This window comes from Castor canadensis, chromosome 13, assembly GCF_047511655.1.
Source record: "Castor canadensis chromosome 13, mCasCan1.hap1v2, whole genome shotgun sequence".
Taxonomy (NCBI): domain Eukaryota; kingdom Metazoa; phylum Chordata; class Mammalia; order Rodentia; family Castoridae; genus Castor; species Castor canadensis.
In genome coordinates, this window is record NC_133398.1 from 8,614,888 (window position 1) to 8,641,249 (window position 26,362).

General features: G+C 49.9%; 2 protein-coding genes and 1 long non-coding RNA gene across 13 annotated transcripts in view; 1 reads left to right on the top strand and 2 right to left on the bottom strand.

Moving 5' to 3' along the window:
- The window catches only part of Garnl3 (GTPase activating Rap/RanGAP domain like 3), a 163,124-nt gene extending 158,530 nt beyond the window's left edge, over positions 1–4,594 (bottom strand). Inside the window, exon 1 of one of the 3 annotated variants that reach the window (XM_074053160.1) lies at positions 4,443–4,594. In XM_074053160.1, coding sequence (XP_073909261.1) covers positions 4,443–4,450 — 8 coding nt within the window. In that variant the 5' untranslated portion in view covers positions 4,451–4,594. Of the gene's footprint in view, positions 1–3,754; positions 3,914–4,442 lie in introns of those variants that run through there. The other 2 variants (XM_074053162.1, XM_074053158.1) reach the window with 2 other exon arrangements.
- A 1,378-nt stretch (positions 4,595–5,972) lies between these two features.
- Ralgps1 (Ral GEF with PH domain and SH3 binding motif 1) overlaps positions 5,973–26,362 on the bottom strand; it is a 231,255-nt gene continuing 210,865 nt past the window's right edge. For 2 of the 7 annotated variants that reach the window (XM_074053171.1, XM_074053167.1), the window contains 6 exons: positions 19,209–19,292; positions 17,845–17,950; positions 16,676–16,768; positions 16,419–16,524; positions 14,469–14,560; positions 5,973–10,531 (listed from right to left, as the gene is read on the bottom strand). In XM_074053171.1, the coding sequence (XP_073909272.1) occupies positions 10,502–10,531; positions 14,469–14,560; positions 16,419–16,524; positions 16,676–16,768; positions 17,845–17,950; positions 19,209–19,292 (511 nt within the window). In that variant the 3' untranslated portion in view covers positions 5,973–10,501. Of the gene's footprint in view, positions 10,532–13,906; positions 14,561–16,418; positions 16,525–16,675; positions 16,769–17,844; positions 17,951–19,208; positions 19,293–26,362 lie in introns of those variants that run through there. The other 5 variants (XM_074053170.1, XM_074053165.1, XM_074053168.1 and 2 more) reach the window with 4 other exon arrangements.
- Positions 6,763–25,442, top strand: LOC141415824 (uncharacterized). 3 transcript variants are annotated; one of them, XR_012440781.1, is made up of 4 exons: positions 6,763–6,900; positions 14,517–14,673; positions 22,390–22,502; positions 24,185–25,442. It is a non-coding gene; the product is annotated as an uncharacterized lncRNA (long non-coding RNA). The 3 variants fall into 3 exon arrangements; XR_012440782.1 differs by having other exon boundaries at positions 24,267–25,442; XR_012440783.1 differs by having other exon boundaries at positions 22,396–22,502.

Consider the following 26,362-nt stretch of genomic DNA (forward strand, 5'->3'; position numbering starts at 1 on the left):
TTTTGTCCACAAGAGTTACCATTTACTAATGCTTCCTGCAGGTACTGTTTTTAGCACTTTGCGTAAATTAGTTCATTTAAAGCTCACATCAGTACAGGTCATTTTACAAACAAGTTGACTAAGGCTGAGGAAGGCTAACCAACTTGCACATGGTCACCTGCCTGTTGATTGAATGAACAGTCAGAAACTCGAACCCAGGTCCATCCCACTTCAAAGCCCTTGTCTGGGAACACCAGCCTTCCTACACAATCATAGTGAACATGATAGTTTAACAGCATGAATGTCTTGTCCCGTGCCTCCAGGTTACCAGCCAGGCTTTCTCACTGCCACCTGCCAGGATGCCAAGGCCTGGACCACTCAGATTCATTAGTTTGCTGTGTTTGTATACCAGTTATCAGAGCTGAAAAAGCCTCTCCTCTCCTGATGCTAACAAGATGATGAAGTAAATATAGTTAAACCAGATTCTCAAAGGTCCTGAATATAAGGTCATGGAATTTAAACTTGATACAACAGGAACTAACCTAGCAACAGGCACACAAATGAGGTAAAGCCTCGCACCCTGGCTGCACCTCAGAAGCACCTGCAGAGCTTTCTGAACAACCACACTCCAGTGCCACCATGTTCTTTCTGGGTCAATGAGTAGGGAGTAGGGAACCATGGCTCTATGGCTGAGATGTTCCGTTGGTGATTCTGATACAACAGTTAGAATAGGGAAGCCATTTGGATTAATAAATTAAGGAAGTGCTGGAGATCTAAATTTAAAAACAACAACCACAACACACACCCACACACCCACACACACACTATTGGAAACACCATAAAGAAAGTGAAAAGGCAAATAATGAACTAGAAAAAATATCTGCTATATATTTAACCAATAAAATTAATTCTCTTAATAAATAAAAAGTGCTCCAATCCTATAAGGAATTGACAATCATTCCAAAAGAAAAGTAGACAAAGTTCACATGTATTTCATTAAATAAGTATAAGTTATGAATAAATATGAGAAAATTTCACTTCCCTAATAAACAAAGAAGTTAAAATTAAAACAAGGTGCCACTTTGGGAAATATATAAATGATAATACTTAGGGCTGAAAGTGAGGAAAAACTACCCACTCTCATATGCTCTTAGGGAAATCATAAATCAGTAAAACTTTCCAGTGAGCAATCTGGCATCATGCTTTAGATGCTTTAAAAGGCTTTCTGCTGAAGCCTTTAAAACGCTCATTTTCTTTGATGCAATAATTCCCATCCTTTCTATGATCTTATCTTATGAAACAATTACCTCTTCCTACACAGATTAAAGTACATGAATTCACTGCATCTTTAGCAAGAGTAAAAAACCCTGGGAATGAAGTACATGCCCACTAATGAAGGGTGGCTTAGATAAACTGTAATAAACCCATATGACAGGATACCACACAGCAACTTAAAATAGCTATCTTAAGAAATGTTTAAAAGTCTGCGAAACTCCTTACACTATATTAAGTGAAAACCAAATTAAAATGCTAATATAAATGTATGCATTTGCATGAAAGAAAACGACCGGATGCTACCTGGTGGGATTATTTAAGTTCAATAGGAATTAAATTATCCTCTTTATGTCTTTCCTGAATTTTCAAACTTCCTCTCACCAACACAAATTATTTTTTATAATCAGAAAAATGGCAAGCTTTATCTTAAGGCTCATAGGATAATATCGCAGAGTATCGAATGGAGAATGAAAACACTCTGGAGACTAGGAAGTCATTTAGTTCTTCGGGCTTATATGAGGTCATGAAGACAAAGGAAAGGGTGGTACACGTGGGGATTCAGAGGACTAGACAAATGTTCTAAACTGGAACTGTGTGGAAACACACTCCTAGGCAGTTACTTATATTGAAAGTAAATACCATTAAGGCCAAGCATGGTGACATGCTCCTGTGATCCCGGCTACTTGGGAGGTATAGGTAGGAGAGTCTCAGTCCAAGACCAGCTGGGGCAAAACCCACGAGATCCTACCTGAAAAATATAAAGGCCTAGAGGCCTGGCTAGAGTGATGGAGCACTTGCCTAGTGAGTACAATGCCCTGAGTTCAAACCCCAGTACCTCAAAAAAAAAAAAAAAAGTTAAATATAATTAAACATTCAATTCCTTGAGGTAGCCACAAGTGCACCATGGTCAAGGTGGTAATGGCTCCCTTATTGGATGGAGCAGATTACAGAATGTGTCCATCACTGTAGAAAGTTCTAGGGGATATTTCTGCCTCAGACCTGAGGGATCAAGCTGTTGGCTCTCTTTAGCCTCATCTCCTGGTACACCTGTTCTCATGCTCCAGCCACAAGCATGGTAACCCCATGTGAACAGAGGCCCTATCTGTCTGGTCCTCCTGGTCCTAGTGGGGGAGATGTACTGCACAGGTCATTGCACACGATGGGATGTGGACCCCCAGACTGTGTGACCCAGCACAGAGCTCAGCTTGGGTTGAGAGAAGACATCCAGAGGAGGAGGGTGAGGCACTACCCAGAGAGGGAAGGGCATGATAGCTTGAGCAAAGAAAGTGTGACAAGAGCAAAGGCCCTGATGAGAAGCAGCACAGCCTAAGGGATGGGCCGCCAGCCCATAAGACATTTGTTCATAGATACACAGTAAAGGTCCATGTCTGGCCAGGCTTGAGCCAGCTCTGGGGACAGAGCAGTGACCAGGACACCTGTGGTCTCATTCGTGCATCTCATCAGAACTGATGAGCACCAAGGGTGGGCAGGGTATGCCAAGGACTGAGGATGGAGAATGGTCCACTCAAGGGCCTCGAATCTCCTAGCTAAAGACTCTGGTTGGTTTGCCTTGTGTCCTAGAAAGTGAACTCTTTTTCAGATTAATGGGTGGTGTAGGGTCACATGTCCTCATCTTTCTCCTGTGCCCCCCTCAGTGCCTACCAATGTTGGGGTGGGGGGGGTGATGGTGAGCGCCTCAAGGTGCAGGCAGCTGAGGTCCATCTCAGCTTCACGAGATTCCTTCAGTGGCCAGGTAAACTGAGGGTTTAGGAAGTCTAAGAATCATGGTGGAAGTCTGGCTTGGGTGGGGTGGGGGGGGGTGTCCCCAGGAAATGATGGGCCCATCTGGAAGCAGGAGACCTACCTGGGGGCAGAAGTCCAGCAGGGTGGAGGGAGGGAAATGAGTCGCAGCGGGAAGGGTGTGTCCAATGGCCAGGATGCACACTGTGGCCTCTCAGGAGAGTGCCACAGGTAAGGAGGGTGGGGGCCAGAAGGAGCCCGGGTGATCCGGATAGAGGGAAGGCACCCACTAGGGAGGGGGACCCAGGGACTGCAAGACTGGAGTCCCGGGCACCAGCAAAGGGCGGGGCCGGAGGCAGCAGGTGTGCAGGCAATTGGGGCGCGAGGATGGGTGACAGAGGGCGAGAGGCGCCAAGAGAAGGGAGTCCTCTTTTGGATATAGGGGCTCCGACCTTGTCCTTGAACATTTAGAAGAAGCGGGCAGGGCATGCTCCCCACGGCCTGAAACCCGCAGGGGCCGCGGTATGCCAAGCCTGCCACAGGATCTAGGTTTCGGGTCGGGGCGTTGGCTTGCCGGGACACTGGCCCTCGGTCCTCTAGTTAGGGGCCCCCAAACATCGCCGGGCCGCTCGGCCAGGTTCGGCGCCCACCCCGCTCCCAGCGGCCTCGTTGTTCTCGGTGCCCCCTCACACCGTCACCCCAACGTGGCCTGCTCTCGGCTGCCGCCCCTCCAGGTTGCACCCCTCCCCGACCGCGGTACCTGGGACTCTCGAAGCTGCACCCCCTGCGCCGCAGCGCCGCCCTCTTCTGCCGCAGGAGCGCAGCGGCTGCCCCGCCGGGCTCTGGCTCCATCACCCCGGGCGGGGGCCGCGGGCTCGGGCACAGTCGGGTGGGCTCGGGCCTCGGCGGGGATCGGCTGGACGCTCGGCTCGAGCGCCGCAGCCCACGCCCCGCCCCGCATCCCTCGCCGGACTCAGGCCCCGCCCCAGCTCCTACCCGAGCCCCAGCCCAACCCACCTCGTCTCCCCTCAGCCGGGCTCAGGCCACACCCCAAGACCCAGCCCAACCGACCCTCCGCCCCTTCCCCGCCCCTAAACCCAGCCCAGCCGCTCTAAACGCCTCAGCCTGAACTAGGTTCCATCCCGGTCCCTCCCCGAATCCAGCTCTGTCGGACCCCTCGCCCATCAGCCAGGCCTAAGTCCCGCCCCAGCCCCGCCCCATCCCCTCGCCCGGCGCTCAGCTGCGACCAGGCCCCTCCCCGACCCCGCCCCGAGTTCCGGGCACGCCCCTCCCGCGCCAGCCCCGCTGGGGTCCTGCCGCCAGCTCCTCGCACCACTTCGGAGCCCACGGGCACCAAATGCCTTCCCCCATCCTCAACTCTGTCTGGTACACGGCCCCACCCTCCTACTCCTTGCCCCTCACCAAAGACCCAGCCCGTGCCCACCTACCCCTCCATTGCAGAGTGCCCGTGCCGCCCCAGCCCAGACACCGCGGCTCGGCTTCCTCAGCGTCGCTGCCCTGCCCCTCGCCTCAGCGCCTTCTGGCCCTTTTTATGGTAGCACCGCCCCCTTTCGGGGGGCCGCCCTTTCCCATGTCCCGCCCACAGGCATGGCCCCAGTCCTGAAGTCCCGCCTGCTCTCCCCAGAATCTCGGGTCTGTGCTAGACCCGCTTGTTTCCTGCGCCCTCCGCAATCCTGCCCCACAGGGCGCCGCTAGAGCCCGCTATAGGCCCCGCCCACACCTCAGGCTCCACCCACATCTCCGGCCCTGGTCCACAACGCCTCTTTCTCACCTCGGTCTGCGTGCGCGTGGATGATGACAGCCCTCCTGGCTAAACCGCGTTCCACCGTGAAGTCTGCGCTACTGCTGTCCCCTGGTGGCTGTTCGTGGCGCCTGATGCAATGAAGCTGATGGACTGGAGCTTTGCAGTCGTGGGTTCAAGTTTTATCACTTTCCAACTTTGTGGACCCCTTCCCCCATACCATTCTCATTTCCACCGCCTACCAGAGTCTTTGAACACTGCCCTGTGGCTGCGGGCAGGGACCCACCTGGATAAAGCCAGGGATTGCTGTGCCACCTAAATCATTATTAGGATGTGAGCTAGGACCACCTCAACAAGCGGGATTTTGTGGCAGCTAGGGGAGTGTGACCGTGCAGGCCTGGAACTGGGATAGTGGAGCAGAGCCCAAGCAGCGTGTTTAGAGAATGGACTACTGCAGCTTTGGAAGGGGAAACTGAGGCAGGCAGAGCTGGGAGGGATCCCACTGTCACCGTGAACCATGTGTCTCCTTGACATACTCCCTCAATCTCAATTCCTCAGTGACTTTCAGACGCTCTTGTCTGAAAAGACACATTCTTGTCTTGAAATGTGCTGCTGCACATTCAAACAGAGAAGCCAGTCATGAAGGAAAGGAGTCTTGGGGAGCCCCTACGACGAAAAGGCATGTGTAAGGGTGTTTCATTTCTCTTCCCAGCCCCTCCTGAGACTCCTTTGGCCCTTGCCCCTGGTATCTACTAAACAATCCTTATAAGATAGTCTTTTTCCCTTAAGCAAGTTAGAGTGGCTTTGGTTTTAGCCTAGTGTAACAAGCCCCTCCTAATATCTTTCCAGACTTAAATGCCACAACTCTCCCAATACTTTACTCAGCAAGACCTAAGTTACCTGCTTTCCTCCACCTGCACTGTGTCCTTTTCATTGCAGTCCCCCTGATGACCCAACTCCCAGCCTCCATGTTTTGCAATCTCTGAACTGAATGTTCAAGTGCGCCCTGCCCTCTAGTGCACCCCCAGGCCTCCCACCCCCCACCCCAAGCTCCCTATCCCTGTCCCTTCTCTTTGTGAGAGTACTGCTCTTATATGTTATTTACATTCTAGCTACTCTCAGCTGAGCTCTGAGCACCCCATACCTCCTCCATGTCTGCATCTGGTACAGAAACTGTTTGCCAAGTGAATGCCTATGACTAATAAATTGAGCAACATTCATTGGAAAACACATTTAATTTCAAAGTAAACAAAGATGTCTGTACATTAAAGTATTTAATTAGTGAAACAATTATTATCAGTGTAACAAGCTGAAAAATACAGCAACTTGATACAAGACTGAGGTAACAAAATACTTCACCAAAAATCTAAAGAATCCCACAGAGGGCTGATGTTCAGTGGTTATTGTGGATGGGACAAATTCACAAGTATTACAGAAAGTCCTTACACAACTGCATGCAGGGGTGTGCTGGGAAAAAAAGACAGCCCAGGAGAATGCAACAGATTTAACAAGAAATGAGCGAAAATGTAGAAACTGATTTTCATCTTTCCTGGAAGAATACGTAAGAAATTGAAAACTACTCTCTATGCAACATTTTGAATGCTAAGTGGAAAACCATGCATTTTGGCACAAAGTTTATTAAAGATTATACCATACTAATAAATTAATTACTATTATTTCATTACTGAATGGTTGCAGTCATTCAGAAATGGATAGACTGGTGGTTATAAAATGGGCAGGTGATCTGTCACGTGGCTGCTGTAAGCAGAGATTTGGGGCTGCCCATGTGCAGCAGAGGGCTATGAAGTGGACTCAAGTCCAAGGTACAAATTCTCAACACCCAGGAAAACGCAGCTCTCGCTCATACTGTATTTGAATTTTACACTGAGGTTAAAGACAACAGCTATGAAGGAAATACTGTGAGCATTCTGACCCTCTTCTCTCATTCCACGTTAGAGTACTCCTGATCCTCAACCTCAGCTCTGTGCCTGGCTGCTCTGAGTCTACCAGCAGGGGCTCCATCCAGTCCTCCCTTCAAAGGGGACTCTTCAGACCAAGATATAGTCTGTTGGGCCTTTCTGGAAGAACCTGTGCACAGGATTTGTATCCAGGGCTATGGAAGAGGCAGGGTCTTGCACAAGGAGGTATGTGAGGTGGGGATTTTTTGTTCCTTGAGTGGTCAGCTCTGTGAGGGGAAACAGATTGGATCTGTTTTGCTTCCAGTCATCTATATCCTGGGTAGAGTCTGACACATGGGAAGCACTCACTAGAGATATGAATGAATGAATGAATGGGTGTTTATGCAGAGAATCTGTTATTTCAAAGGGACTCTTGCAATGTTTTTTAAAAAAACATAGAATCACTCCACATGTCAATGTGATAAAGGGCTAATTAAATTCATTTATGGGGTCACACAAGAGAAGGGAGGCTGTAGTTTTGGCAATGTTCACCGGTGGCTGCGAGCATCAGCAATGTGTGTACAGAGCTCTGGACCCGCCTGAACAATAAAGCAGACTTGGCTTGCAAACAGCTCTCCATTTTCATGGACAGTGTTCCATCTGAAAAATGACATCCTAAAAGATGCACTGTCCTGGGCTTGGGAGGTGGCAAAGAAATACTGGCCGTCTTGGTAAGAAAAAGAATGGCTTTAGAAACCAGTTGGCACGGCAGAGTAGGTTCTTTCCTGAACAATTCCTCCAAGTGTCCACTTCCTCAGCACCTCTGATTAGGGGAGACTAGGAGGGCTGCACTCTCTTGCTGGACATTCAGATCAGTTTCTACAGCTTGCCACCAACTCCATCCTCCAAAAGTTTTTCAGTTGCCAGAATGCACTTACAAAACGTGCTCAACTGAGAGGGGCAAAAATTATTCCCAGGGTGAGGTGAGTGGGATGTTCCTGTGTCATCACAATGTTACCAGCTCCTACCCCAGGTTGTAGACAGCATTCTACAAATTTCACATTGGGGTGCCTTGGTCTGTTTGCTTAAAGAAAATCACAGTATTTGCATGCAAGACATAACATCTTCAATGGGTTCACAAGTATTTGTGCACTATGGACAGTCAAGGAGTGAAACACAGCAATGCTTCCCTCCACAGAGAAGGAATCCACCCAAGGACTTTCCCCTCTGTGGTTTGTGCCTGGCCCTGTGTCCCAGGCTTGCAGGCCTCCTCCCCTGTACCTTGTGGGACAAGCTAACACTGGAAAAACAATCAGCACTGAATTCACATGCTTGGCCCGAGTCCCTGACAGGACAGTCAAGTATCTTTTAGCTCCATCTCCAGGAGTCTTCTGGTGTGTTCGAGGCTCTCATCAGTCCTATAAGGTTTTTGCTCACAAAAATCCAAGTGATTACTTCAAGAGTCCAAGGTTAGAATGTTTCTGGGAGGGAATGTGGGATTGGCCTTGATTAGGAAAAAGATTAAACACTTAAAGGTATTATAATTGTGCTCTGTGGGATTAAGCTCAGAAGAAAATACTTGTGCATGGTAAGAAAAATCTGTAAAGGGCAGAAGATCATCTGATTTAATGGGGCTTTGGATTGGCTATGATATTTCTATGTGAAAAATCAGGATAGTTTGAAGACTGGAGAAACCCAAGGAAAGTAACAGCTGATGTTCCAATCTTTCACTTTCATCCAAGCTTATCAAAATTTTTAAAAGTTAACAGATAGGATCAGATTTGATGTAGCTTACAGCGTGACCATGGCACGGTTCTGGCGTGAAGTGACTGGTGTTGTCACTCGGCCTCTAGATTCCAATTTGAAGAGTTGATGGTTGAATCAGGTGTACACATCTGGACCCCTGGTATGGGTGGTGTGCAAGGCAGATGTGGTCAATGTTTGGTGGCTTCAACTTTACCATCTGGAGTTTTGGCATGAAAGTATCCAGTCTGCTCCAAAGGAAGGTAAAAGTATCACCCTGGTGACAACTACTTGCCTCACCAATTCATTCACTTTTCAGAGAAGTGTTACCATTTAATCAAAATACTGTGGTGGGTCCTTTGGTATTCTTTTTTAATTGACTGAAAATAGTTTACTGGTTAAGATGTTGCTTGAAGCTTCTTGCCAACAAATTCTTCAGGACAGTTTGATGCCTGGTCAGTGTGAGTTCTGAAACCACAGAAGTAACAAGGACCCAGAAATGCAGTCTCTTTCAGAAAATTGTTTGTGGGTTTCCTTCTCAGGTTTGAGATATCCAAATTAAAGGAAAAAGAGGAACCAAGAGAGGCTATGATGATAAATAGCAATCATCTTAGCTGGACATGGTAACACATGCCTATAGCCAGCACTCAGGAGGTGGAGATAGGAAGATCACAAGTTCAAGGCCAGCATGGGCTACACAGGGAGACCCTGTTTCAAAAAAGAAAAAAGAAAGCAATGATTTTGAATAAAAAAATACTAGTGCATTTTAGAGTACGGCAAAAGATGACAGATAAAGGCTGTTGTGGAAAGAGCTCTTAACTGAGTGCAGAGGCTGGACAATTCACTCCCCAGAGCTTGAGTCTCCTGTTACATGGTCATCAACAATTGTGCCCTTGGACTGGGATGATGGAGAACTTGCTGGTGACTGCATTTGGGGGCAAGACTGGGGAAGCTTAAGGCCTCAGTGTCACTCAGCTCCTGGCGTGATCAGGAATCCTGGTGGGCCCGCCATGGCAGTGGAGGCAAAGGGGTGGGATGCGGGGAGCAAAAGTCTGCCCTGCAGGGGTGGTTGTGGTGGTGTTGGGACCAAGTGGCTTCTGTGTACCAATCACTGTGAGCATGGCAGCCTCCAAGCTGCTTCTGAGGATGCCGGGATAAAACACCACAACTTCCCATGGGGACATCATGGGAGCGGGTGAGTCAAGGAGGGGCCTAGGCCCTGCCAGGAGAGGGCATGGGGGAAGCAAGCAGGCCAGCAGCCCAATCTGCAGTCCTGAGCCGGGTCCTGCCTCAGAAGGGTGACAGCAACAAGGCCCAGAAGGCCCCAGGGCCCAGGGAGCAGGCCTTCCAGATGAATAGCACCCATAGGAACAGAAAACAAGACACGATTTAAGGCATTGTTTGTTTACAGTAAAAGAACACAAGGGACCCTTAACACGGGGGTTCCCGGACTCCTCCTCTGACCTTTCTTGATGGACAAGGCTGGAACTAAAGGTTAAAGCAGGGCCTCTGAGCAAATGAAGGGTGTGATGTCACAAGTCTAGTGCCAAAATGCATGTTTCTCAAAGAGGTCACACTCGATCGCACACACACTTGTACAGCACACATACGTAGAGGATGCTCCAGGGTTGTACAAAATCTGAGGCAGCCATGTGGGTGGGAAGCCCCATGCACTTGGGGTGTAACAAGCCTTCCCACAGCCTGCCCCTGCTCTCTGGCCCCTCTCACAGTTAATGCTGTCCACTCCATGTGCAGCAGGAAGCACAGAGAACCCAACGTGGGCTGAATGCTCTCTGGTTGCAGAAGCAGCAGCTGGTGGATGGACGAGGGCCCGAAGATGGGGCGCAGAGTGTGCAGTGTGGGTCTGAACACCACCCTGTGCGGTGGTGCTATGGATGACAGTCATGACAGTCACTGGGGTTGATAGGTGGATCCTGCACTGGGGAGCCCTCTGGGACTGTGAGGCCGCAGGCTATGTCCCCTGAGTCCAGCTGTGAGGCTCCCAGCACCCTGGCCTACAGTATGTGACCAGAGCTGCTCTTCTCCAGCAGACCCAATCCAGGCTTCCAGAGGCCTTTGCAGTCGTACCAAGTCCTGCAGGGACTTACTCAAATGACATAAGGTTTGTAGGTACCTAGAAGAGAAAGCTCAGTCTCTTGTCAATGTTCCAACCCTCAGAAGAAGAGGGGTTGTTCCCCAGGGAAAGAGACCATGCCTTTCCCAGCCATCGCAAAAATCATAGCTGTCATTTGTTAAGTGACCTTCTGTGTGCTGGGCACTGCTCTGAGTACTTCAGATGCATTGTGTCCTTGAATCCTCACATTGACCCTATTAAGCAGGTCCTGGAAGATTCCTCACCATGAAGATGAGCAAACTGAGGCTTAGAGAGGTGAAGTGCACAGTGATTGAGAAGTGGGGCTGGGACCCAAGCCAAGGCCATGCTCCCAACCACTGTCCTCAGAACAAAAGTAAACTGTGCTAAGGGTGAGGAGGACAATCCCGCAGGAATGGGGCATATGCCTCTGAAGGCAAAACCAGCGGGAAGGAAGTGTCATTGAGGATGGCAGGGAATGGCAAGTGGAAGCACACACGGGAGGAAGGGGAATACTGACAACACCAAAGACCTTCCTATAGCTGGGGCCCAGGGCAAGATCCTGGCCCCCTTTTCTGGGGGGACCACCAGCTCCAAGGACAGAGTATTTTCCTCAGTCCCAGATCTCCCTGGCACTGCTGTGGGGTTCTAGGAGACTTGATTAGAAGTGACTTCATCAAAAATAAACCCATCTTGGTGTTGATTTGATCAGAAAAACAAATCAGAAAAAAAATGCACCTCTGTGCCAGAAGGCAGTTTCAAGAATGTTCTCAGCAGCATTCTCATGCTAGCAAAAAGCAGGAAATCATTCCTGGATGACCAGAAGAAGAACTGGTAGAAAAGATCAGCAGAAATGGATGAATGACGGCTACGCATGCCAACACTGGTGAATCTTAGGAACACGTTGTAGAAGAGCAAGTCATAGAAGAAAATATATGGGCATGGTTCTGCTTGTAAGAGAAAATGCATGCCAGACAATACGTGAAGGAATCAAATATGTTTTCTATAATTATAAAGGAGGGTGGGGGCAGAGGCTCAAGCCTGTAATCCTAGCTATTTGAGAGGTAGGGATCATGGTTGGAGGCTAGCTTTGGCAAAAAGTTAATGATTCTCCATCTCAACCAATGGCTGTGCATGGTGGGGAGCATGTGTCATCCCAGCTACATGGGAAAGCACTAATGAGTGATTGCAGTCCAGGCCAGCCTGAGCACAAAACAATTCCCTATCTCAAAAATAACCCATGCAAAAAGGGCTGGCAGAGTGGCTCAAGTGGTAGAATGCTTGCCTAGCAAGTGAGAGGCCCTGAGTGCAGTCCCCAGTACTACCAAATAAATTAAATTAAATTGAGTTATAAAAGAGGGCTGGGGGTATAACCCAGTGGCATAGTATTTTCCTAGCATGTGTGCTCTGGGTTTACTCTCCAGCACTGCAATAAAACAAAACAAAACAAAATAAAAGGAATGTAACAGACACGCCAGTAGAGTGGGTACAGGGCAAGGTGGGCGGGAGAGAGAATTAGGAAGAGGTGCATGGAGAAGGGAAAGATTCCAAGGCCTGGGGGTTCTATGCTTTGGTTGAGGGTGGGTATATGGGTGTTGGTTCTGCTGGTGCTGTTTGTATCTCACACATATGTTATAAATAAAGTTTAAGTGGATTCAGTGTCAGAAATGCAAACTAGACATGGAGTCTCAGTCACTGAGATTCATGTGGGCAGCCACATCTCTGGTGCCCTTTCTCACCCACTCCTTGCGTTCCGCTCCCTCACAGGAATGCACTGTGCCTACTGTTGGTAATCCTCTGCTGTGGAGAATTTTGGTTGTTGCCCACCTTTTATAATTACAAACAGCACTATTTGGTGGAAAGTCAATTAGAAATAAAAAGGAAACAAGAAAAAAGGGAAATATGCCTTCCTCTAAATCTGAAAATTGGACAAAAGTACTTTAAAGTGGCAGAACATTATCCTGGCACACTATGTTTGTTAGAGGGTGAAATCACATCCAGGAGTGCTTTGGACCAAATGCCAGTTCTGCCACATGGGTTTGACCCAGTCCTCCGTGCAACTGCTGCCACCCTCTGACTGCTCCCCTACAGAGGGATACCAGTCCTTGCTCAAGGCTCCCCTTACTGTTCCTGGCTGAGACCAAGGATCTGCCTCTTTCCCCAGCCAAATGGGCCACCTCAGAGCTGTCCGTTAGACCAGGAGCCATGTGACCTTCTGTGCAATGGATCAGGGCCATTTGTGTGTGGCAGGTGAGCTTCAGCGTGCTGTGCTCTTAGACAGTGCTACTCAGAACTAACAAGGGAGCCCAGACACATTGGGGTGACAGTACTGAGGAGGTCCGGGGCCTCAGGTCCAGTTCTTCCTCTCTTAGTGCCACTGGACTTGGTAGCAGCCTTTTCCAAGCCTCCATCCCTTGTTCTCTTTTGATTGCCTTGAGAAGACAGTAGACCAACACCGCTGGGCTTTTGTTATGTTGATAGGCAATAATGTTAGTTTAATGTACAGAATGCTTGTAAGCCAGGAAGGGTGTGTAACCCAGTGGTTACAGTGATTGCCTAGCATGCCTGAGGTCCAAGGTTTGATTCGCAGCAAAGTGTCTCTGTGTGTGTGTGTGTGTGTGTGTGTGTGTGTGTGTGTGTGTGTGTAGACAAATGTGTATGTAAGTACTCTGGAAACTACAGAATTCTAGTTTCTTGTACGCCATTGTAGAAATTTTACATGCATATCCTAACATACATGTAGTAAGCATGCACATGTGTTTTAATATAGTTGAGCTCATGCTTTCCAATGTCAGTGCCTTTCTTTCTTACTGCTACCCTGGAGCACCTTGCAGGGGTCCCACAGACCTGTCTTGTCTTTCTCATGGCTACCAAGTGTTGCACTACAGGGCTCCGCTACGGGCCATGGAGATTTTTCTATCAAGAATGATGCTGCAGTGAACACTCTTAAAAATATGTCTTTAGGATGTGGGTGAGCACATCCCTAGCAGTCTCGCAGGAGAGACAAGGAACTTAAATGTAGTTTATTTGGAGGGACAGAAGTACCAATGCTGCCCACCTGGCCCACAGGGGACAGAAAGCTCTAGCCTGCTTCCACCTGGTGCTGAGGGTGGAGGCAACCATTTCTGTCACAGGCCTGGCCAGCTAGGGCTGTGCTTCCAGGCCCCTGGCCCAGCTGCAGGGGTCCCAAGGAAATGGAGGCAGGAAAGTTCACTGGCAGCAAGGTCAGAATGGGGAATCAGGTGGCTCTGAGTTAGATCCCAGCTCTGCCACTCACTAACTATGGACCTTGACCAAGTGTCTACCACTTTCTGAGCCTCAGAATCCTCAATGTAAATCAGAGACACTAAGAGAATCTATCTCACATCCCACATCCCTGACTCTGGGAGGACTCTGTCAATTGCTACGTAGGAAGTATTTTAATAAAGGCTGGTGAGGAGAGGGGCGGGAGTGGTGGGAGAGGGAGCCAGACCATGGACCAGGTCCAGAGTCCACATCAGTACAAGCCCCCCTAGACAGCAGAGTTCCCCTACACATCAGCAGCCTTGCCTGGGATGTGCTTGGTCTTTAGTACACTAGCTGTTACTGTTATTCCCCTGGGTTGTGGGGCAGGGAGGCCCATTAGTCAGTTTGGGGTATTCCCATGAAATAGCCTTGGAGGATAACCTAAATAGATGCTGGGGCCTGATCCTTGGGTGACATCACACCTGCCACCTCACGATCCCCCAGTGGGTGTTTCTGTGGCATTCCCCTTAGTGGGAAAGATGAGAAACCAGGCTCAAAATTCCAGTAACAGCCAGGTTTCATCCTAAGCTGAGCAAGGGATGCCTGTCTCAAGGGAAAATGCAGACCCAGAGAGGGTGCCTGGAAGCAGAGCCAATAGCTCTGAAGGGAGAAGGGGGCCCTGTTTCTAAGAAGCCTGAGTTCCAGGGCTGGTGGAGGGTATCTCACATGACAAGCAGGATTCTGGTGACCTTACCTGGGGCCTGTTGCTCTTACATGCATCATCCAAATGTTTGTGCCACAGGATTGCATGGAATCGGGAGCCAGTCTGAAACTTGTAAACATTGCCTGACGGAGAGAAAACACTGGTTAAGAAGACAAGCACACAGGAGAGTCAGCTTGTGATTGTGTGAAGGAAAACATGAACCAGAGCGACTGAGGAAGGTCAAGAGCAGCTCAAGGTGAGCTGAAGTTGGCAGGGGAGGCAGGTGCCTATGCTCTTTTGGGCTGTCTTTGTACTGACTCTTATCCATGTTTTGGGCAGTAGTGCCTTTGGCTGTCTGGTGAAGTCTATGAACCCCTTCTCAGAACAGTATTTTAAAATGTATAAAATAAAATACAAATCAATGCTATTGAGACCCAGTTATCAAACTCCCTAAAAATAAACTGAGTGGTAAATGTCATGTGTGCTCATGCACTCATACACCATTGGTATGAGCTCTAGTGGCAGGTCTAGTACTAGTGGCAGGTCTAGCACTGGGCTGTGATTTCAAGATGAGCATCAATGATGTTTTGAGATATCCACAACCCCATGTGATGTGAAAAGATCTGATTTCTCTTGGAGATAAAATCACAGGTATCACTGACACATTTGTCACTTGATGCCTATACTCACAATGGAAGGAAGACACCATTATTTGTCACTGAAGACAAGTTCACAGACCCCTTGAATTCTATCAGTGAACCCTGACCATCCCTTGTGTCACATTTCCCTCTTCTTGGGGAAACTTCTTTCCTCTGGGGTCAGGCATTGGAGGGGCTTGTGGTCCTCATGGCACAAGGTCTCACAGTCGAGTTGTATGTCTGTAGCTTTCTTTCTTCCTAATGAAACCATCATTGATCATGACCCCTGAGGAATCAGCTCCACTAGTGAGCAAAGTGAGGGCACCTGTGTGTAACATGTCTATGGTCAGTCACTCTGACGTGGAGGGGACACCTTGGCGACTTGCTGCCTCCCTGGCAAGGCCCTGGGCTTCTTGTATGACTTTCTTTCTTCCTTTTTTTTTTTTTTTTTTTTGACAGTACTGGGGTTTGAACTCAGGGCTTCACAACTTGCTAGGCAGGTGCAGTACCCACTTAAGCCATTCTGCCAGCCTGCCTTTGTTTCTTTGCTAAGACCATTTGAACATGACACTCAAGGTGTGGTCCCCTGGCCAGTGTTGTCAACTGCCACCCTGGGAGCTTGTTAGAAATGCAGAATCTTGTTCTCTATCTCAGATCTATAGAATCCAAGTCTGAATGTTAGCGAGATTCCTCGTCTGTACATAAACCCTATACTAGAACATTCCTGTTGAGGCATGGAAATGTGTGGGGGCTTTATGGCCACAAAGTTTGACTGCAGTGATCTGGCCACCATGAATATAGCCAAGGCCTGCTCTGCATGTCAGTGAAGACAAGGCCCCAGGTTGGACGGCACCCAAACCTCTCCACAGGGCCACAAAGGAAAGAGAACCAGGAAGGACTGGGAGGCAGTTGGAGAAGGTCAAGTTGAAGCTTTTGGAAGTTACATGAACTCATCTCTGACTTGGTTTTGGTCCTGTACACTGCTGGAGTCTCATGGCACTGGCAGGTTGGGGGACTCTGAAACCAAAGACCCAAGATCCTTTTAGCTGCATAGTCCTGTGCGGACATCCAGCACTGCTATTTATTCCAAGATCCTGAGGCTACCACTCCAGGCATGATAGCCCCAGCAGCCAAAAGCAAGGCCACAAAAAGCTTCCTGTAGCCATCTGCCATAGAAAACACCAACCACGGTCCAAGCAGTTTCCTGGACTGTTTAGCCAACTAGTGCCTGATATCCAAACCTAATGCCACAGTGCCCTCAAAGGGACCACAGTGTCCTCAAGCTCTTAATGCTTCAGGGTACACATTTGGCAGAAGAGGAAACAGGGTGGACAGAAGCTGCAGGTGGGCTCCTGCTGCCTACCTTTCTCAGGGTTATTCAGCTGGAAGATATCTGGGTGCTCAGGGTCATCAGGCAGCTGCACCATCCAGCCCACAATGGAGACCTTCTTTCCAGGTGTGGATTTATACTGGAGGAGAGAAATGAATAAGTGGGAGGCCCTAGCTCACACCCTCTACTCCACAAGGGAGGCCAACCTCGTCAGGCAAGCATCCTTCTCACCCAGCCCCCACAGTCCACAGAGGTGACTTCCACAAGAGGAAGTCAAGCATGAAACTTACATGTTTTCTGTCTGTGCCCCGCAAGGACTTGGCTCCATAGTACAAGAGGGTAGATCCTGATAGTATGACCCAGTACCTGCTCCATGAGGCCAGCTGCAGAAGAAGGCAGAGTGATGACAACAGGGGTGGGGACAAAGTGTCCCTGGGGTCTGATTATAGACCCAGTCACCCTCATCCATGCCAGTGCAGGCCTCCTCTTTTCCCTGGCTCTCCATCCACCCCCAGCAATGCCATCTCCACCCCACTTTTCTTCCCTCCCCTTTCCTTTCTTTGCCTTATTGAAGGCAGTGCCAGGGCATATTTCTATGTACTCAGATGACCTGGCCCAAGGATGTCCCAGGAAAAATAATTTCTAAAGTACAGACATGCTAAGCCACAGCCTAGAAGTTTACTGTGTGCAGTGGGCTGCTCTGGATGAGACTGAGCACTAAGTTTCGAGGCCTTCGGGTTAGAAGTGGAAGCACTGAAGAGCTCAGCTGCAGGTGTGCTTTTGTTTCTCTAGGGTTAAAGCTGGGATTCCCTGTTCAGAGGGCTCTGTTCCTGGGTTTGGGGAAAACCTTTAGTGGGGCTTTGGTTTTGGTGAAGGGAAGGCAAACAATACCCCACCCTGAAAGGAACAGAATTGTGTCTTCCACCCTGGAAGAAAGGAGTGGCTGCTCAGCATCATTATACACAGGGCCTCCTGCTGGGTGGACCTGCATCTCAGACTGGGTGGTGGGGGGGAAGCCATGGCTTTTAAATGCTTCACCGACACTACAGGGGTGTATCGCACATGGCCATATGTATATGTGAACTGAAAAAAGTTCACACAACAACACTTAACCTTTACTATGTGTGAGGAACTCCACATTGCCATCCTACTTCTATTCTACTCCACCCTCCTAAAAATACTGGTCATGAACTATGAACCTCACTCACTATGGAGTCAGCCAGCATGTGGGACAATACTTCCTTGAGGACACTGCTGGCTCTGGCCTTGGAATAATGGGTGCCTGTGCACCTACTAGGTAAAGAGAGGGGGATGTACAACAGGACAGACAAGGCCCCACACTGCAGGAAGCTTTTGTGACACTCTGTACCTAAGAGACAAGAGCATGGCTAGGCTGGTCTCCGAACTAGGCTACTCACTGCTGCCCATGCCACTTCTGACTGACATGTGCCTGACTTACGGCGGGCTTCCGTCCTTCCTTGAGCAGTGTTTTTCTTCTCAGAGGCCCCTCCATGGTGGGCACAGCAGCTGAGTTTCCCAGGGAACACGGGCATGGGCCAGTGGGGCTGAAGGGAGACCAATGGTCAGACATGGCCCTAGAACAGCTGAAGCCAGGTACCCTCTCACTCACTGGGGTTCCCATATATCCCACTATGATGTTCTCATAAGGCCAGAGGACGCACCAGTGCTTGGCCAAGGCCAAGGCCAAGAGCCGAGGCCACAGAAGAGCTCCCTGCAGCTGAGAGAGCCTTTGCCTTGCTTATCTTTATAAGGGCTGCAAAGCTCTAGGTTTGATGACCAAGTTCCCCATAACCCAGCCCCTAGGAGCACCTGGCCCTATCCAGAGGACATCTCTGCTATGACTTCCTCTTGGTGGCTCCCCAGGCTCTCACTGGTGCTTTCTCTATACCTGAGGAATGTGCAGATTTGAAGCCCTGGCTCTGGCAGATCCTCTTCCTTGTGTTGGCAGAAGCATTGGAGGATGTGACAGAGGTGGGGTGAGCGGAAGGAGGGATGGGAGCCCCCATGACCCTTGCACTCCTCTTTCACCCTCTCTCTTGGAATCAAGCACCATCACAGGTGACAATATCCAAGTACATGGCCGGCCCAGACCTAGCCTGTGCTTCAGATTTGCATGTTTCTGCTTCCTGGACATCCCATAGGCACCTTGTCCACTGCCAGTAAGCATACCTCCACCTATCAGTAGCTCTAGTCAGAAACCTGGCCATTTTCTTCTTACATAAGCTCTGCAGCTCAACCAACCCCAAAGGTGTATGGATCCTAGATCCTAAATATGTTTGGCTGTCCATCCCACCTCCCCACCATGGACCACTGCATCTTCCTCCAGATGACTACTCTCCCAGGCCCCTGCTTCCTCCTGTCCACACTGCCTGCACCATTCCCCTTTGGCATCCAACCTCTCCGCTGGTTCCCATTGCTTCTAAGGAGTGGGCCACCATCCTTGCCCCTGTTGCATGTGACTCTGCCCACTTCTCTAGCCTCATCTGGCACCTCTCTCCTATCTCTCATTTCTTACAACACAGCCTTTCCTTCCCTCATGGAATCACCCGCCCTTCCTGCCTCACGGCCCCATACTTGCTCTAGCTGGGTGCCCTCTCCTTACCCTGTGATTTCTATCATTCTTCCAGTCTTGCTTTCCCTCATCTCCCTCCTCTCACTCAAAGCACCCCACGCCTCTCTAATAATAGCATCATGGAAACTGAGGCTGTATCTGTCTTCTTTGGGTGCCTCTACCACAGAGCTTTGCCACCAAGCACCCCAAAGCTGTTTGTGGGGTCAATGAGCAAATGAATAAATTAATACCTGTAGACACAGCTCCGGGTTCTGGGAGAATTTCGAACTGGAACCCGCCAGTTGGGCCCCAGTGTGGCATACAGACGTCCCCTGCTTCAGAGGAAAAGGTGGATTTTAGCAATAGTCTGGAAAGACCTGTTACTCCTGAGGAGTGAGAGCATCCTGGACTATGCAGGTCAGCCCTCTCCCCTCCTGTTCCCCAGGCTACTTGCTACTGCTGCAAGCACATCTGGGCACATGTGGAACCACCATGTCAGTGAACACACACCCCTCAGCACCTCCATCCTAGAAAGTCCTCAAGTCTCCAGGTGATTATTTTGCTAACTTTTTATTGATCGTTCACCCAGTTTCCTCAGTGTGAAGCTAAGCTGTTCAATAGGAGATTCTATGCAGTCTATATAGCACACCGTAGGTCCATGTTAAAAGTGTACAAGACGCAGAGTTGTGGACAATCTTACATGTTGGGGCAGGGCATGTGTGGTGTCCACATTCATCAGGGCATCAGGATCCTTCTATCACTATGTGCTCTCCTCTGGACAGGCTCCTTTGCTGGCTCCAGCTGTCCTTGAAAACTGGCTCTGCCACTTGATAGAGCCTGGGCTCCAGGGCCTCCCTGTGGGCTCCATCTGGCTTTTCTCTTATCTGACCCCAGTCAGGGCCTTTCCAGGATGGTATGTTGCTTGCTGCTCCACCTCCTTGGGGTGAGGAACCACCTTGCTCTCTCTTCTAGCCTTTCCTGTCTTAGGAGACTCACTTCCTGTGTCCACTTGCTGCACAGCCTCCTCCCTGCCCTGAAGTGTGTTCTCTCCCTGACTACAACTCTTTGCCCACTAGCCAGACTATACCTAGTCTTCTGTATAAAGTTAAGAAAAGGTCCCAACTGCCTTTCCAAATGTACCCTCTGTCATCCACAGCCAGCCCTAGGCTGCTGCCTATTGCCCATGATGTAGATCACTTGTGGGTGGTGTGGGGACATCCTCACTTACTGAAGCAAGCACATCAAACCATCACTGACCACAGGCCCTTGGTCCTCCAGGCAGGAAGGAACTATTCCTGATAGCCATCTTGGGTCCATTGTGCAGAGGCCCAAGTTCTGGGTTGGTGCGAGTCAGTGCCTCTAGATGGATTCTCCCCTTCTGCCTACCAGCATCTCTTCTTTAGGTGATGACATGCCACAACATGTGCTTGGTGCCCCAAGTTCTCAGGTAATGGGTCTCATGATGGTCACAGATTGGCCCTGACCTACCATGAACTGCAGCACAGATGAAGAAACCCTGGTGTGTTCAACTCCCAGCCTACTGGCCAAACTGCCTTCTTCCTCCGTCTCTTCCATTCACAGAGAAGGCTGGATCACAGTGTAGGAATGAGACAATGTCCAAAGAACTATGCACTTGCTCTGATTTATAAACAGGCAGAGTACTCAGATTTCAACACTCTTCCACGTCCTAGTACCACTTATCAAGCACTTGGCCACCGAGTTTAACAGTAGGACGTGTTTCACCCCCATGCTGAGCACTGCTGCTCCAGGGCTGGCAACAGGCAGACTCAAGGGTTGCCCTCGTTCCCAGCCACTGCTGACAATGAAGGTGATCATGGTGATGTCCTTCGTGGCTTTGTCTGCTGCCCAGGGATTATTTCCTTCTCCTCTGATCTGAGCTGCAGCTGACTGGGGTTGGAGGCAGACTCTTCCCTTCACCTTCTTCTTCTAGTTATCTGTCCCTGTTGCCCCAGGACAGGGTGTGAGGACTGTCCAGAGTCACCAGCCATTCCTTAAGCAGGGCAGGGTAGTGATGCCACCTTCTCTTCCTACTCTCTCCCTTTGTGAGGCAGCCATGGTTATATACTTAACAGGTGCTGGTAGAAGTGACATTTGTCACTGAAGATGAAATTGGCAACTGCCAACTAATCTGACCTGGTAAGCAGTCAGTCCTTGGGCCCTTCCCAGAGGAGGGAGAAGGGACCTGTGAGGATGCCTGGCTTGCTGGAGTTGCTCATGGACAGACCAAGGAGCCACTGGGTGGTGGGTACTCATTTGCACACAGCTTTGCTCAAATACCATTATCCTCTCCATAAGGAGGAAACAGGAACTCAGCAATGTGAAGCTACTTGACCAAGGAATGAGCCCTCAAAGGCAGGATTTGAACCCAAGTTTGTTCAATTCTACAGCCCAAGCCCTTTACCACACCATGAGATGCATGGAGAGAAAGGTAGAGGGAGCAACATGGTGGGGCCTACCGTGGCACTGGGTCACAGCTGATTTACGTGTGGAGCCTTCATGGCTTTCTGCTCCTAGAGGCACCTCCCTGGGGGCTTCGCCTGGAGCTCGCAGGAGCTTTGACAGTGTCTGCTAGGCTGAACGGCCATGAAGTTCTTCGGCCCCAGGACCACCTGGGGTGGGGCATCCCTCAGGTCCCTGTCTTGTGGCTTTCCCACAGAGTATTTTGGTGGTTTTGGCTGCCTAGCACTTAACAGCCAATGCCTCCTAAAATGCTTTCACTCAGGTGCTGTTCCCACACCATTTTGGATGAGGACACTGAGGCTCAAGGAGGCCAAGAGGTCACTCCCCCCTCCCCCCGCCCAACTGGTTTGCTATTAAGAGATTGAGAGGCAAGGGCTCACAGAAGGCCCACTTCTGTGTGTGTGGGCTTGAGGGCCTGCCTGAGCCAGTGTGACTGTCCCATATTGTGTCAGCTATAGCCTATTCTCCCTGGAGCCAGGGTGGTAGCCCCAGGTCTGGAAGCACAGCATACTGTGATCTTTCCCCAGAGCCAGCCCTTGGGAGAACAGAGTCAATGGTGGTACCCAGCCTCCCTTCTCTGTGAGCTGGGGGAGGCTGGCAGGCAGGCTAGTACCATCACAGAGCAGCCAGGAACCTTTGCCACAAGAGCCAGACGGCCTATATCCAACCTGGCTCTCTGAGGATTTGCCATGTGAATGTTCAGAGCCAAAAAATGCAAAATGAACGGGTGTGCCATCAGGTGGATCCCAGAAATCATGGACTTCCTCATTGTCAGGGTGGGGGCACTCCAGACCCACAAGCACCTTTCCTGGTGCTGCATTCTGGGAACATGTGGATGAAGACATGTCCTCAGAAGGCCAACTGAGTGTCCCCTCTCCATTGTGGATCTGGGGTGAGGGGTATTCTGAGGCCTATGAGATAAGGGACTCATGGGAAGTTTGCTTTGGGAAGATGCAGGCTGGCAACCAGGTGGAACATCTCATCCCTCAAGGTCGGAAAGCTGACAGTGATGATGACAACGATAATGACAAGATGATGGGATGCTGACATCAGTGATGATGAAGGTAGTAGTAGTGGTGATGGAATGATGGGTGCCAGGTACTGCGCTCAGCAGTATTCCTTCACTGTCTCATCTAATCATACAACACTGCCAGGCAGGCACTGTTATTGTCCCTACTTTGTAGATAGGACGCTGAGGCTCACAGACATTGAATCACTTGCCCAAGGCCATGGCACCAGGGAGAGGAAGCTCAATTGGGGTTGTTGAAGTAGAAGCAGCCAGGGGATTTACTGCCCATACCACCAACCTCATGAGCATTTGGGATAGCTAAGGCATGGTTTCCCAGGCACAAGTCAAGCTGGAGGTATCTTGGGGTTTAAAATTCATAAAATCCTAAGCCCTTGCTACTGGTCTCAAATGGAAGAGCTGAGAGAAGTCTAGGATCACAATTATGTTGAGCCCTCAGGAATCTTGGTCTTAGCCAAAGTAGGGTCCCCCATCTCATCTTCCTGTCTCAAGTTTACAGAGCCCCAGTGGGACTGCCTCTGCAGAAGGGCCATGCAGTGCTGTTCACCAATACTGCTTACTGCACTGGCAAACCGTAGAGGGGAGACTGGTCCTATTAGGCCATGGCATGTCCTGACCACTTCCTGGTGAATTACCCTCATCTGTAGGCAGGAAGTGCTACCCTGAATCCTGCTAGGACAGGCCCAGGGACATCCCTTCTTGCAGCAATATTTGAAGAACCTCTGTTCTCTGTGAGCTACCAACCCTTCTCTGTGCAATGTCCCTGATATACTAAGTGGGGGCCCTAGGAAACATAGTTGTACTGCATGTCTCCATTCTTCTGATAGCTGATTGGACAGGACAACATGCAAATCCAAGCCAGATTTTCTCTCCTAGCTATGAAGAACTAGATCAAAGAGGCAGGAGGTCAGGCTCAATGGCTGGGTGAAGCCATCTATTCTCTTTGGGTGCTAACAAGTTCAGAAATCTGATTTGCAGTGGGAAGGGGAGTACAGCAGATGTGCAGCAGGAAGGACAGATTCAGATAAAAGGAGAGTTCTGTCCATTTCTAGGCACTGGCTTTGGAGAAGTTTTGCGCATTGGATAGAGAAGCTGTGGGCAAAAGTCTCTCAGCTCCTCATGAAGCAGCAGCTGGCTAGCAGGGCCCAGTCTTGACTGCCATGGCCTAGGACAGGGTCAAGTACAAAGCCCTGGAATCCAAAGGTCCAGGGACCTTTGCTTACCCTTCTCTCAGAGGAGTCTACCTGAGAGCCTCACACTACAACTAAGGCAAAGAAACGAGATGGTGTCTTTGGGGGACACAGCAATCAAAAACTTGGCAAATCATCCAACTGAGCTGCCATCCCCCAGGGTTGGGCAGACAGCCCAAACAAGGTAGAAGGATGGAGTTAGGGAAACAAGACTTCAGGGAGGACTGATGAGGCACAAGGATCTAGGACCCCAGGTCTCAGCTACAGGCATGGGGGTGGGGAAGAGATCCTCTATATGTCACCCTGAGCATAGCCACTCATATAGCTGTGCTGCAGTTGATGGGAACCCTTGACCCAGAGCTTGGTTTAATTATTCCCAAATACTGTAGAGATGGAGGCTCAGGAGACATCCTTGTGCCCCGGAAAACCTGGACTGGAGTTCTTTGATCCCAAGGAAGGACATGTGTTTTGGGGGTGGCAGGTGTAGTGCTGTCACTACCATGACTCCATTTTTCTGGGATCTCCTTAGGGACAGTGGGTGATTCTACTGGCTAAGATCAATAGTAAACCTCACACAGAGCAGAAATCGCATTGCTGACCGCCTTTCACAGATGCTAGCCACTATGGAGCCAGCTGCCTGAGCACTCTTTAGAGTACCCTCCCTGCAGGCCAGCGCCATTCTAGAGGCCAACAGTGGCTGCCAACATGGCCTTCAGTCCAGTCCATCCAGCCACCACCACCTGCCACTGGGAAGACTGTTCTCCCCTTTCTCAGCCTTCATCCCTGGATGACTTTCTTACTGGTAACAGGAACCCTCTGAAGGGAACTCTTCAAAGTCCCACATCAGTCTGTATGTGGAGTGACTCCACCCAGGCACTAAGTGTTCACCATGCGCATTGCCATCACACAGCTGAGGATCAAAGGCTCAGAGAAGGTTGGAATGGTGCCCACTAAACGGAGAGTATAGGTGACCCTGGGCTTGGATCCTCCTGCGCTGCCGGCTAGGCCTTTTGCTGTAGAGGTATGCTAGGGACTCAAGAGAACAGGACGTGTTATGGAGTCCACCTCTCTGGGTTCACAAGGGTCCTTCTCACCAAATGCCTCTGCTTAGCTGCCACCTCCTCCAGAAGTCACTCCTAAGCTGGCAGCCAATGGATGTTTCCCTATTGGACAACCACTGCAACCTGCATGACTGTGCCAGGGTTCACTTGGAGTTCACTTGGGTTCACTTCCAGTACACTTGGAGTGGCTTCCTGACGACTTTGTGAACCCTAACTAGTTCCCTGCATGTCCCCACCTCCTTCAGTGAGGGCAAAAGACTCCCCCTGCTTCAGAGAGGGCTTGGCACTGTCCCCTCCCTCCATCATCCCCCTCGGGCTCCCACTGGCTGTTGGGTCCCCCAAGGGCCTTTCTTTCCTATTCTGCCCACCACCCTTATTACAGTCCATCTCTCACACAAGAAGGCCCTTCCATGGGGCATGATGATGTCAGACTCAGGGAGACAGGTGGCTGAGGGCTTTGTAATGAACTCTGTGATACACTTTCATATTTTGCTTCTTAAAAACCAATCAGTAATCATTTCTGATAACGTCTTCTTTAGAAAAATTAAATGCTAATTATTTTTCTGAGTAGAAAAGAAAGATTAACCTATTGTGGAAAATTTAGAGAATATGGGGGGAGTGCCTCTCAACAGTCCTACAACCCAGAGATACTCAAGATGAATGATACATATTTTTGTACCTGTATCTATGTACAGCTCTATAATCTTATTTTGTTCCTTCTTAAAAATAAATCTACTTAAAAATATTTTGACTCTTGGGCAGAAATTTTTATTCTCCTTTTAGTGCCAACACTTGGTTTTCAAGCCAAGCACGCAGCAGCCCCTGCTACCTTCCACTGCCACCCCCAACTGCATGCTCTCCCCTCCCTCCTACTGTTTCTTCAGAGCCTGGGGCCCAGTCCAGCACAAACCCCCAAGCCCTACTCTGCAGTTCACTAAGTATGTGTTGAAAATGCCTTTCAGGGCCACCTCCCTCCACTCTTTGGGAAAATGGCATGAGCTTATAGGGCTTTCTTCTACAGGTTCTGGTACAGCCACAGAGAAGAGCAGGCACACCCTCACCCTACTTTTCAGTGATGAAGACCCTGGCTGAGGACCATCACTTGATTCTCTTTCTGGTCTGAGGACAGGCAAAGGCCTTTAAAGGTGGGAGCTGAGAAACCAACTAATACCTCCCTGGCCTGGCTGGCTCCTTTCCCCCACCCCTGCAGCCCTTGACCTTGTCAGGCTGATGTGCCTGACAAGGAGACGGAGGAGGGCCCCCTATGCTTCCTTACCCCCTCACTCTGCAGTGCAGAAAGAACAGGGGCCAGGGCCTCTGTAGTAGTCACAGCTCCATGGGTGCTAGTGTGGGTATTCTTAAAGCCTGTCACTTCAGAGACACACTGGGTCCCTGGATTCTGGCTGACACCTTTGGATGATATATCCATGTATGTAGATTCAAAATAAACTCAGAAGATGGGGTCAAATGACCCTCCCCCCTTTTGCCAGATGGTGGATACTGTCCTGGCTATCTCTTTGCAGTGGCATTAATGGGGATTCAGATGTGCCCTCAGACCAGTAGAGCTGTGTGGGGTGTGGAGTCCCTGGCCTGGAGTCTGCTTGCCCTCAGCCAGGAGGGGAGTGGCCAAGACAATGAGAATAGGA